Source organism: Chenopodium album, chromosome 20 (genome assembly GCF_948465745.1).
Source record: "Chenopodium album chromosome 20, dcCheAlbu1.1, whole genome shotgun sequence".
In the NCBI taxonomy this organism is placed as follows: Eukaryota; Viridiplantae; Streptophyta; class Magnoliopsida; order Caryophyllales; family Amaranthaceae; genus Chenopodium; species Chenopodium album.
The window spans coordinates 5,092,019-5,103,525 of record NC_137853.1 but is presented as its reverse complement, the minus strand read 5'-3'; the positions used below and the strand labels follow the sequence as shown (position 1 = coordinate 5,103,525).

Genomic DNA, 11,507 nt, shown 5'->3' with positions numbered 1-11,507 from the left:
AATAATCGAAGAAGTATAATACGTACTTGCATTTTACGAAGTTGACTTGTAAAAATTCTTGATCAAGTAATAGTAATCATTCTTACCAAATATTAAGAGCTCCACTCCTCATAATCTAGATATAGAGTCGAGCATAAGTGTATAACTACACTTTTAGATCACTAAGTAACAAATTAACAATAACATGACAAAGTATTTCATACCGCGCCTTGTACTTATATTATACTCCAACTTTTGTGGAACCTTTCAAAAATACGTAGCAATATAAAAATACTAAGTACATTTTAGGTCGCATTCCTAAGACTAATGTCTATTTAAATCGACTTAGGTTAACCAATGAGAAGTTTCCATCAATAAAGCCGTCTGTTTAATTACCTTTAAAATATAATAAATACTTTGTATAATTTGTCAATATACAAAGTACTAGTACTCCGTATATAGCAACACTATATCTAGGCACCCTTCCCACATTCCATACAAAGTATTACACAAGTGAACAAACATGGAAGGTGAAAAAATGTCCACCACTACCACCAACCCTCCACTCCACACTCACAAGCTTCTCCGTCGAGCCACCTTTAACCGCCTTTACACGGCGGTTTACGCAACGGCTTTACTAACCCTTCTCTACCACCATATACACACACTCCTCAACTCATCCTTTACTCTCCCCCTATTCCTCCTCCTCATCTCTGACCTTGTCCTCGCCTTCTGGTGGGTCTGCACCCAATCCTACCACATCCGCCCTATTCGCCGCCAAGAACACCTTGAAAACCTCGAAACACTAACCTTAAGCAAAGGAGAGGAAGCATTCCCATCGGTTGACATATTCATATGTACAGCGGATCCTGACAAGGAGCCACCCATGGGGACGGTGAACACGGCGTTGTCGGTCATGGCTTATGATTACCCACCGGAGAAGATATCGGTTTACGTGTCCGACGATGGTGGGTCCCAGGTTACTCTATTTGCTTTCATGGAAGCTGCTAAGTTTGGCCGCCATTGGTTACCTTTTTGTAGGGAAAATAGTGTGGTTGAAAGGTGTCCTGAAGCTTACTTTAATGGCGGTTTCTACAATACTAGTCGTTCACTTGAAGCTGACAAAATGAAGGTATTTTATTTACATTTTACTACTTTGTTACAAGTATTATACTTTATTAATCTCTTTGTATCCGTCTCTAAATGTTGTTTGATTCCTACTTTTATAAATGATTGTCTTAAAGTAAAATATTCGACTTACAAAAATATTTAGAGACAAATTACAAGAATACAACATTTTAAACTTACAAACATAAAATCGTTTGAAAAAAAATCATTTTAAAAAAAATTGTTTGTTCAAAGAACACCAATTATTGTATGTATGTACTTGATAACTCTCTTATAGATCAAACTCATCATTATTATATATTTATATACTTTCTGTGTCTCATAATATATGACACAGTCAAATATTACACACATGCGTGTTAATGCATTAGTTTGAAAAAAAAAAAAAAAAAATCTTAGACAGAAACTTATCAATTAACTTATAATTTTATCAACTCAATTTAGGTCATGTTGTGCACATAAAACAAGATTTTGGATTTAGTAAAGCAATGGAAGTTCACGTGAGCTGACCAATAATGGAAGCGGTAGAACCGCAATTATTATACGAAATACGAGTTTGTATTTGCTCAACTTCAAGGTGATAGCTTTAAAATGTTTGTATGAGCCAACTTTCTCGGTATATTTTTCAATTTTAACTTGGACGAGGTTTGTCTACTTCGATAGTGTACAATATGTCAATATGCCCCTGCACAATTTGTTTTTGTTTTTATGTGTACAATTTGTAATAAGACTCTAAATTCTTTTAATCGGTATTTTTCAGAATTAATTAACTTTTACTATTCCTATGCTTCCATATTCTTTTGTATATACATAATAAATACTTTGTATTACTCCTAGTTAGATTAGTTGTATTGTAATAATTACATTAACAATATCAAAATGTTGATTAATAATTAAGTTATATGTTAAAGACTTAAAGAGATGTTAAAGTTAAATTGTTTTAACTATTACTTCGTATGAGATAAGGCCGGAAAGTAAACTCTAAGCTAAGAATGTAAATGTACACAACTAACACAAGGATATCTAATTAGCAGTTGAAGTGATCTCCTTGTTTCATAAGAATAACTGTACATTTTTATAGCTTTATTTTACGATTTATTTTTACTGTTACTTCGTAAATGTCCTTGTTTGGAGTTTTTCAAATTAAAGTACATCTTAAAGACTATTTTACCACCCTAGTATTGATTTGAATGATCATATTTAATCTAGCTCTTCACAACCCACATGTTTATAAAATCGACTCACATGCGCAATTAATTAGATTTTTTTTTTTTTTTTTTTTTGTCTATTTATACAATTTGTAATTATTTATGGTTGCAGACAATGTACGAAAGCATGAAGGTAAGAGTAGAAAATGCACAAGAAAGAGGGAAGGTTGAACAAAGGCATATTGACGACGAAATGCTAGACGCCTTAGCCAAATGGACCGACAACTTTACACGTCAAGTTCATCCTACCGTAATACAGGTCAATTTCATCTTTTAAATCATATTTCTTCTGCTCCTAATTGGATGTCACATTTTGACTTTTGACACTATTTACAAACTTTAGTTTGACTAACTTTTGTAAATTATAAAAAAAACATACTCATGTAAGATTTGTTAAAATAATCCTCTTATTTATTATTTTAAAATCATTAATCAGATATTTTATGGTGTTATATTAACTGTATATAGGTTTTACTAGCTACTACGAAGGACAAAGATGTTACTGGTAAATTGATGCCAAACTTAATTTATTTATCAAGAGAGAAAAGTAAGGTCCATCACCATCACTTCAAGGCAGGTGCCCTCAATGCTTTGGTAAGTCTCAATTTCGCATACATCTATGTGTTCTCCTAGAAATGAAGGGGTCGATAAACTCTTTTACCAGGTCAAGTGCTCAACTAATAAGACATTACCCAAGCAATTTAGACTAGAAACCCCTACTTTGTATATCTCCTCTTTGTGAGATCATTTAAGATAATATAATAAGACACGTAAAATGAGATAAAATGAGTAGTAACATGTAACCTTTTGAAGTCCTTTAACATATTAACACTTATAAGAAAATTACTCCGCCAGTCTAACCGGTCAAATATTGAAATATGTCCACAATAATTGTAGAGAAAACAATCAAGATTGTTGACCACAAAATTATGAATTATTTTTTTTAAAAAAAATTAATAATAAAAAATCTTATCCTGCCTTTGTATACACCACTAGCTTTCAGTTTGATTTGTCTAACACTTCTTTCAATTTTTGTGTATCATAGTGCATATGTTCTTATATATTTGTACTATGTATTAATGTCAATTGTCCCCGTCAAAAAAAATGTCAATTGTCTATTAATGAACAAAGTGTTTGAATTTTTATTTTTTCCGTGCTAAATTTCCAGTTTCATATTAATATACTGACTTTGTTGTTTAAATTTAATAATAGGTTCGTGTATCAGCAATAATGACAAATGCACCAATAATGCTAACCTTGGACTGTGACACATACTCTAACGATCCACAAACCATCAAACGGGCTTTATGTTACTTTTTGGACCCTGAAATTCAGCCCACATTAGCATATCTTCAATTTCCACAAATCTTTCGTGGGCTTAACAAAGGTGACATCTATTTCAGTGAACATAAACGTCTTTTCCAGATTAACCCATTGGGAATGGATGGGCTTTCTGGCCCGAATTATGTTGGAACTGGATGCTTCTTTCAACGTCGAGCCTTCTTTGGAAGTCCGTCGTCTTTGATCCAGCCTGAAACCACCGAACTTAGCCCTGATCATGTCGTAAGTAAGCCCATTAGATCACAAGAGATTCTCGATTTGGCCCACTTCGTCGCTGCTTGCAATTATGAGAACAAAGAGTGGGGTGAGAAGGTGAGACTGTCTTTCACTAATTTAATGTCGTTTTCATTTTATACTTTTGAGAATTTTAAGTACTGGCTGAGACTGTCTTATACTAATTTAATCTGTGATATTAAACGTCACCCACCAATAAATTATTGTGAGTATGCAACATATTTAACTCATACTAAAATGTAATTTACTAATGTTTGTATAGTTGGGGTTCCGATACGGGTCGTTAGTGGAGGACTATTATACGGGCTACCGGATGCAATGTGAGGGATGGAGGTCCATGTTTTGCAACCCACAAAGGCCGGCTTACTTGGGGGATTCACCAGTGACACTAATTGACTTGCTAAGCCAATGTAAGAGGTGGATGAATGGGCTTCTTGACGTTCTCTTCTCAAGATATAGTACAATAACTTATGGTATTCAGAAATTGGGCCTAGTCATGAGTTTCACTTATACACATTACACACTTTGGCCCATTATCTCTATTCCATTCACCATTTATGCTTTCATCCCTCAACTTGCTCTCATCAAAGGGATTTCCACCTTCCCAGAGGTAAGGAATATATAATTTCTACTCCGTACGTTACAATTTTTCCGACCATCCTAAATAGTATGCACTCGTATATATGTAACTATTATTTTCGATATGCCAAATTTTAATACAATGATATATATTATACTTTTAAAATGACAAGGTACAATTATAAGCTTACAAAACAAAAGTATATACTAATGTCTCTATTACATAACCCAACTCATGACGAGTTGGTGTTCAAAATTTTGAACTACCAAAATTGTCCTTAGTAAGTTGTCATTTGTGTTTTTAAAATATCACACACAATTAAATCTATTGTTCAAGTAACTAATCAACGTGTGTTATGGTACAGATTTCAGACCCAAGGTTTCTCTTGTACATATTTCTATTCATTGGGGCCAATGGAAAAGACCTAATAGACTTTCTTCTAGAGAAAGGAACATTTGAAAGGTGGTGGAATTCTCAAAGAATGTTGATGATTTGTGGACTCTCAAGTTTCCTCTTTGGATGCATGGACTACACCCTTGGCTCCTTAGGCATCACGGTTCGTGGATTTGATGTCACTAGCAAACTACAAGACGATGAACTAAGCAAGAGGTACGATCAAGGGACATTTGAGTTTGGTGTCGCGTCACCTATGTTTGTGCCAATGACAATGGCAGCCATAATCAATCTGATATCCTTTGTTATGGGACTTGTAGGGGTGTTTAGAAAGGGAATGGAAAATATGGAAGGGCTAATTTTGCAGATTTTGTTGTCTGGATTTGTGGTGATTAATTGCTGGCCACTTTATCAGGCTATGGTGTTTAGGAGTGACAAAGGGAGGATGCCTACTAAAATCACCTTAATTGCTGCTTTTCTAGCTTCAATTTTGATTGTGGGAAGCTAAACTGTGGTTTATAAACACTTGTTTGTACTAGTAATATAATTATAATGGAATTCCCCTATTAATTATAAATAAAATTTGAGTTGACCACATACCGTACGTCTGATCCAAGTTGAAACATGCATGCACAAGCAAGTATGTTTCTTAGTTGGTTTACATTGGATTATATCCTATGACCATCTTATATGTTTCTTCCTCTGTTTTATACAACTACTTTTTAGTTTGTTGTACTATATTAAGTGACACATTTTACAATATATTGAGACAAGTTTAACAAAGTCTTATACTCTTATGCTTATCCTATCTTAAAACATGTAAACAGTCATTATTACCATTAAAATAACAATATAAGTATAATGTATGTACTTCCTCTATTTCTTTTTAGTTGACACGTTTCTTTAGTCACATTTGTCAATGCACTGATTTAATCATTAATATCTTTAATTATCGATAAGCAAAAATTATGAAAAGTTGATATTTTGAAAGTATATAACGTGACGAATCTAACAAGATCTTACATGACTATATTTTTCATTACGTATATAATACAAAACACAGTCAAAGGAAGGTGTGTGAATAGTGCTAAAGTCAAAACGTGTCAACTAAATAAAAACGGAAGTAGTATGGCATACACTGTATGTATGTTAAGAATATGATTGATAAAGTATTTGTTTCTCCGTTTCATTCAAATTAAATGAAAATTTTCCTATTCTCCCGGCAAAATTATTGTATAGCACATTCAATTTAAAACCAAAAGCATACTGCACGAGTACAAAATTGCACACAAGTTGTGATACATAAAAGTGAGACATATATTTTATCGTTTCATTTGGCACTCTTAAAGTCTTAAATACTAAAGGCATTGTTGCCTCATGTCTTGATAAACTAAGGATTAAAGACATTAATAACTGTATAAGCTACAAATCTTTATTCAATTTCATATTCATCCTAAGCTACAAAAATTTGGGGCAACCTTTTCCCCCTTAACTTATAGACCAACACTAAGATCCTTCTCAACAGATACAAATTTTCAGTGCTAGTCCGTCGAAGTTATAAGCCAATACAAACATGTACACTATACTCATAGGTCACGTATCACCGCAACTATCCTAGGTACTACCACATGTACAAAATTTGGATGGAATTGGTTTTTTTTTCATACCTCCTAAGTCCTAACATGGACTTGGACGACAAATATAATTTATTGGACATTACTTGGTTTGAATTAGGATTATATTTATAGGTATTTTATGAAGCATTGTTGCTACTTGAAGGTAGCTCATCAGGAATTTCAATTACATGCTCTTCTGTTCTTGTTGATGAGTTGTGAACTTCTGAGGTACTACTACTTCCAACGTTTTCTAACTCAAGCTGTGAGATAGGGTTATCATTTCCTAGGCTTACAAGGTCTGGACCAAGCCCAACAGGCCGGCCCATCTTTAGGGCAGGCATGACATGGCACCTGCATAGTGGACACGTAGCATTGGCTCGGAGCCAGAGTCGGATGCAATCTCCATGGAACACGTGTTTGCACATTGGCAATTGTCTTAGCTCCTCCTTCAACTCAAACTCTCCCAAGCAAACACAACATCTGAAGAAGGGAAACAAATAAGAGTTAATTTTTAATTAAAGGGGTAAAAAGGTAAGCAAATTAAAAGAATATACGATATTATGGTAGACTTTTTAACATTCGTTTTCTTTTGAATACCTAACTATTAGGCAATTAGCTTACTATCGTGTTCAATCAAACAAGCAAAACAAAACTTATATACATACAAGTGGCAGTACTGGTAGTGCATTATGACATTCTTCAATATAAGGCAAAATACAAAAATAGGCAACAATTTACACTTTTTTCCCTTTTCTTTCTTACTTTGGCCATAATCTACACCAAAGTTTTACAGCAAAAATAGAGAGAATCTAACAAATGTATCTAAGCGTCAATATTTCTTCCTTATACGCATCAAAAGTGTTAGTAGCCTAAAAAGTACTTTGTAAAAACTTTTTGAGTAAGTTGTAAGCATGATATGATGATGTGTGAGTTATTCTTTCTACTCCTTTACCTAAAACAAAATTTAAATATGAATAAAATATGAGTATATAATAGTTCTAATCAGATAATTCATAGCCTACTAAACTCCAGCTACTTTTTTTTAAGCTCGGTCGACCGCAATTGTGATAAAAGCTTCTTAACAATATATTCTTTTGGAATTTCATTAGATTGAGAAGGCAGGAGATGAGAATATAATATATGCTAGCTTAAAAGATTAAAACCTCCACTAATTAAACCTCATTTTGGCCACCTAGATTTAACACATCGGCTAAAATAAGGAAGAATATAAATAAAGCATGCACTTTTTAAGAAGGTAAAAGAAGTGACACAATCACTAACTCATAAAGTATAGCATTATCTTTAGCATATTTAAACTAATTAAGCTTTGATAATAATGATTATTAGACTAAGCACAGTAATTAATCATTTACTTACAGTGAATCTTTTGCTCTTAATTCTTCATCAAAATGGATTACTTGTAACTTGTCTTTTATTTCTCCTTTGATCCCTATACTCCATGGCTACAACCCAACAAAAAAAAAAAAAAAAAAAAATCAGAAACTTTATTTCAAAAAATAATAAAAATAAATATTGAATTGCCTCTTGAACACAAAAATTTGAAGATGATCACTTAAAAAGTCGGATTTCTAAGAGTGTTTTATCATTGCTCGATAACAATATATACTCCGTATAACTATGAAGTTCGCAAAGAAGCAATAGTAAAGTACTAAAATAAGTAAGTGAAGAAAGCTTACAGGGGAAAGGAAAGAGACAGAGTGATGATGAACAGATTGCTGTAATCTTGGATGTGTTGACATATTATTGTTGGCCCTTCTCTTGAGATAAAAGAGATAAAATAAAAGAAACAAAATGATGGCAAATAATATTGGTATTGAAAATATAAATGCTTGATATAATTTAAGCTGTAATTCTTCTGGGTATAAATTTGGATTTGTAGGAATTTCATCTTCATGTCTCCCCATAATAATATTCAATCAAACTAAAATTAATAATAATGCACAAAAATGAGTTTTTTTTTTTTAGATATTTAGAGTTGAAAGAGAAAGAGGAGGAGGATTTTGGTGCTTCAATTCAGCTCTATTTATATATAAAGAGGTTTCAATTTATCAATTGATTTAATAATTTAGAAGATCAGTTGAGAAAACGACGATTAAAAATAAGTAACTTTTGTACACAAAATAGGAGGCGAGAAGGGTGTTTTTTCTTTTTTTTTTTTAATGAACCACAAATGATGAAATATTATTATTCTCTGTGTTTATTCAATTTATATTATTTTGATGGGACAAGCCCATAATTCTCCACTAAGAGAGGAAAAAGAAAGGAGAGAGAAAAAAGTTTATACAAAATCAAAAATATTTTATGGGCCCAATGTAACACATTAAGCACAATTGGGGGCCTACTTGATGCTAATCTTTTAGCCCAAATGGAGCCCAATCATTATCTTACATTTTCAACTGTGGATGATAGGGAAGATAGTTAAAATGATTGGAGAATGTATAGGGGTAAAAAACTAAAAATTAAAATTAATGAAATAAAAATATAGAATATTGAGTGGTTCTAAAGTTGAAAATTAATTTATTTTTTTAATGTTAATTCTATTTTTTGCCATTTGAGAATGGAGTTCTTGTAAATTGAGGTTTTTAGTCATGCTTAATTGCTTATGGGTGTGACATTAAAGTACATGAAAGATGGGACAACATCATTTAATGTCTATCATGGAGTATGATGCCTTTGTTTTTAAAATGGCTTGTAACGATAATCAATTACTCCGTATGATTTATGTAAATGATAATTTGGTTGTGAATTTGATTTTTGAAAATCGTCTTAATTTGGTTGGACACAAATGTTATAAAAGCTTTCTTTAAGTATAGAGGGTATTTTCATTTTATAATATTATTATCAATATAACTAACCATAATAATAAATACCATTTGCATTGATTTTTATTTTTTTATTTTTTTATATTTATTTTGGGAACTTAAACATGTTACTTCTTAGCAATTGACTTTTCCTTCTACAAATTGAATCTTAGTTTTGATCTACCAATATTGTTTGTTTCACTTTTTTTGACAAGGTTAGTTATCAATCTTAATAATAAGATAAAATTGTCGGAAGATAAATATTTAAACCAATGTTAGGAGCAAATGTTGTTGAAGACCTAGCATAGAGCTAGACAAGAAGTTTGGTTTAACAGATCTTCAATTCAAATGACAAATCACCACCACAACACCACACCACCTTAAATTTTAAATAGCTAGGTAAGTAAACATATTGTCTTTGAATACTACGTACATTTGAAAACCATGATTATGATTATTGATTAGTGGTTGGTGGTGTTTCAGTTAGAACCTAACCACCAAAAATTTGCTACTTTGTCTTTTATCGTGGAAATGAGAATTGATATAAATAGATATAAATAAATTAATTAATGATTAGTTTGAGATAATGTTATGGATTTTAAAGGAACGGTTCGAAGTTTCTTGGTTTTCATCAACTATACTCGTAGATTTATCATATTAAAAGACAATAATAATGGAATAGATCATATTTTTCCTATCATAACAAAGTTATGTTTTGATTTATTAAACTGAGCTGAACTGAACTGAACTGAACTGAACTGAAATGAATTGTTTATGAGAGAAGGAAACTAAAAACTGAACTAAACTGAACTAATTGGAGCTGAATAGAACTGAATTAAAATTAAGTTGAAGAGAACAAGCCCTTAGGGCCTGTTCACATTTACTGAACTGAGCTGAACTGAACTGAACTAAACTGATTGGAGCTGAACTGAACTGAACTAAACTGATTGGAACTGAACTGAACTGAATTGAGCTGAAATGAATATTTTATGAGAGAGGGAAATTAAGAGCGGAACTGAACTGAACTGATTGGAACTGAACTGATTGGAGCTGAACTGAACTGAACTGAAGTAAATGTGAACAGGCCCTTAGTATATATAATGCATAGTTGCATACTTTTTCATTATTGTGCTATATAGTTTATTCCAATTGTATTTTCAAATTGTATTCGATCCAAGTAATAGACAGAATACTACTTTCAATTATCACATTATTTTAGCAACTAAACAATTTTATCATCACTAAAAAATGATTTCTTTTAAATAAAAGAAATTATAACTTGTACACATAATCATATATATTAAGCGTGCTTTTGATCACTGAATCCCAACAGGCTTTGGCCGAATAATTCAAATCGAAATAATTGGATGTTCGACCAACTTGAGCTTAACGCATCGTTTGGATAGCAATGAAAGAAGGAAAAGAAGGGGAGGGAAAATGGAGGAAGGGAAGGGAAAAGAAAGGGAGGGGGAGGTGAGCTCCATTTTCCCTCCAAATCTCTCCAATTTTGGAGAGATTATGGTTATTATAGAGAGAGGGAAAATGGATCCCTCCCTCTCCTTCCCCCAATCTTTTACCTTAATAAGAGATTTTGTCCCCCTCCATTTCTCTTCTCTTCTTTTCCATCCATTTCTTCCTATCCAAACAAAGCGTAAATGACCCGGTTCTTCCATCATCCGGTTTCATTCCCCCCTATGCTCCCACGGCGCGGGCTTACCGAGAGCCCTACATAATCTTCGTTCAAAGAAATTCATAACAAATGCAACAACTCAATAATTCATCACGAAAATCAAATTCATCGCTATTATCAGTAACTCATCAATTAAATCAATATTCATAACAAAATTCAAAAATTCAATTGAGGATAGTCTATTCATCAAATTGATAAAAAAAAATCAATTGAAATCTATCTAGTAAAAAATCACAAAATCAATTTCAATTTTAACCAAAATATAATCTAATTAAACTAATTACTTAGAAATCAACAACATAAAAACTAATCTCCATTGATGGTCTCTTCAAGAACAACAATCAAACCCAAAACAATGTAACAAACAGAGGAAGAGAAAGTGTCAAATGGAGAAGAAAGAGGAAAGAGAAAATGAAAGAGGAGAAAGGAAATGAAAGAGAAGAATGTATCATAAAAAAAAAAAGGAAAGAAAAAGGAAAGAAGAAAATTGCAGGAAGAACATAAAGAAAGAAGGAA

At 32.3% G+C, this 11,507-nt stretch overlaps 2 protein-coding genes across 2 annotated transcripts; one reads left to right on the top strand and one right to left on the bottom strand.

The window, feature by feature from the left end:
• The first annotated feature begins 434 nt into the window (after positions 1-434).
• LOC145598219 (cellulose synthase-like protein G3) lies at positions 435-5,605 on the top strand. The gene is made up of 6 exons (XM_081654544.1): positions 435-1,111; positions 2,428-2,574; positions 2,784-2,909; positions 3,528-3,968; positions 4,153-4,500; positions 4,835-5,605. Exons 1-6 carry the CDS (start codon positions 503-505, stop codon positions 5,369-5,371), a joined length of 2,208 nt encoding a protein of 735 aa, XP_081510670.1. The 5' UTR covers positions 435-502; the 3' UTR covers positions 5,372-5,605.
• Positions 5,606-6,243: 638 nt separating this feature from the next.
• Positions 6,244-8,650, bottom strand: LOC145598970 (putative E3 ubiquitin-protein ligase RHA4A). The gene is made up of 3 exons (XM_081655370.1): positions 8,177-8,650; positions 7,857-7,942; positions 6,244-6,959 (listed from the first exon to the last, which is right to left on the bottom strand). Exons 1-3 carry the CDS (start codon positions 8,402-8,404, stop codon positions 6,617-6,619), a joined length of 657 nt encoding a protein of 218 aa, XP_081511496.1. The 5' UTR covers positions 8,405-8,650; the 3' UTR covers positions 6,244-6,616.
• Positions 8,651-11,507: the final 2,857 nt, after the last annotated feature.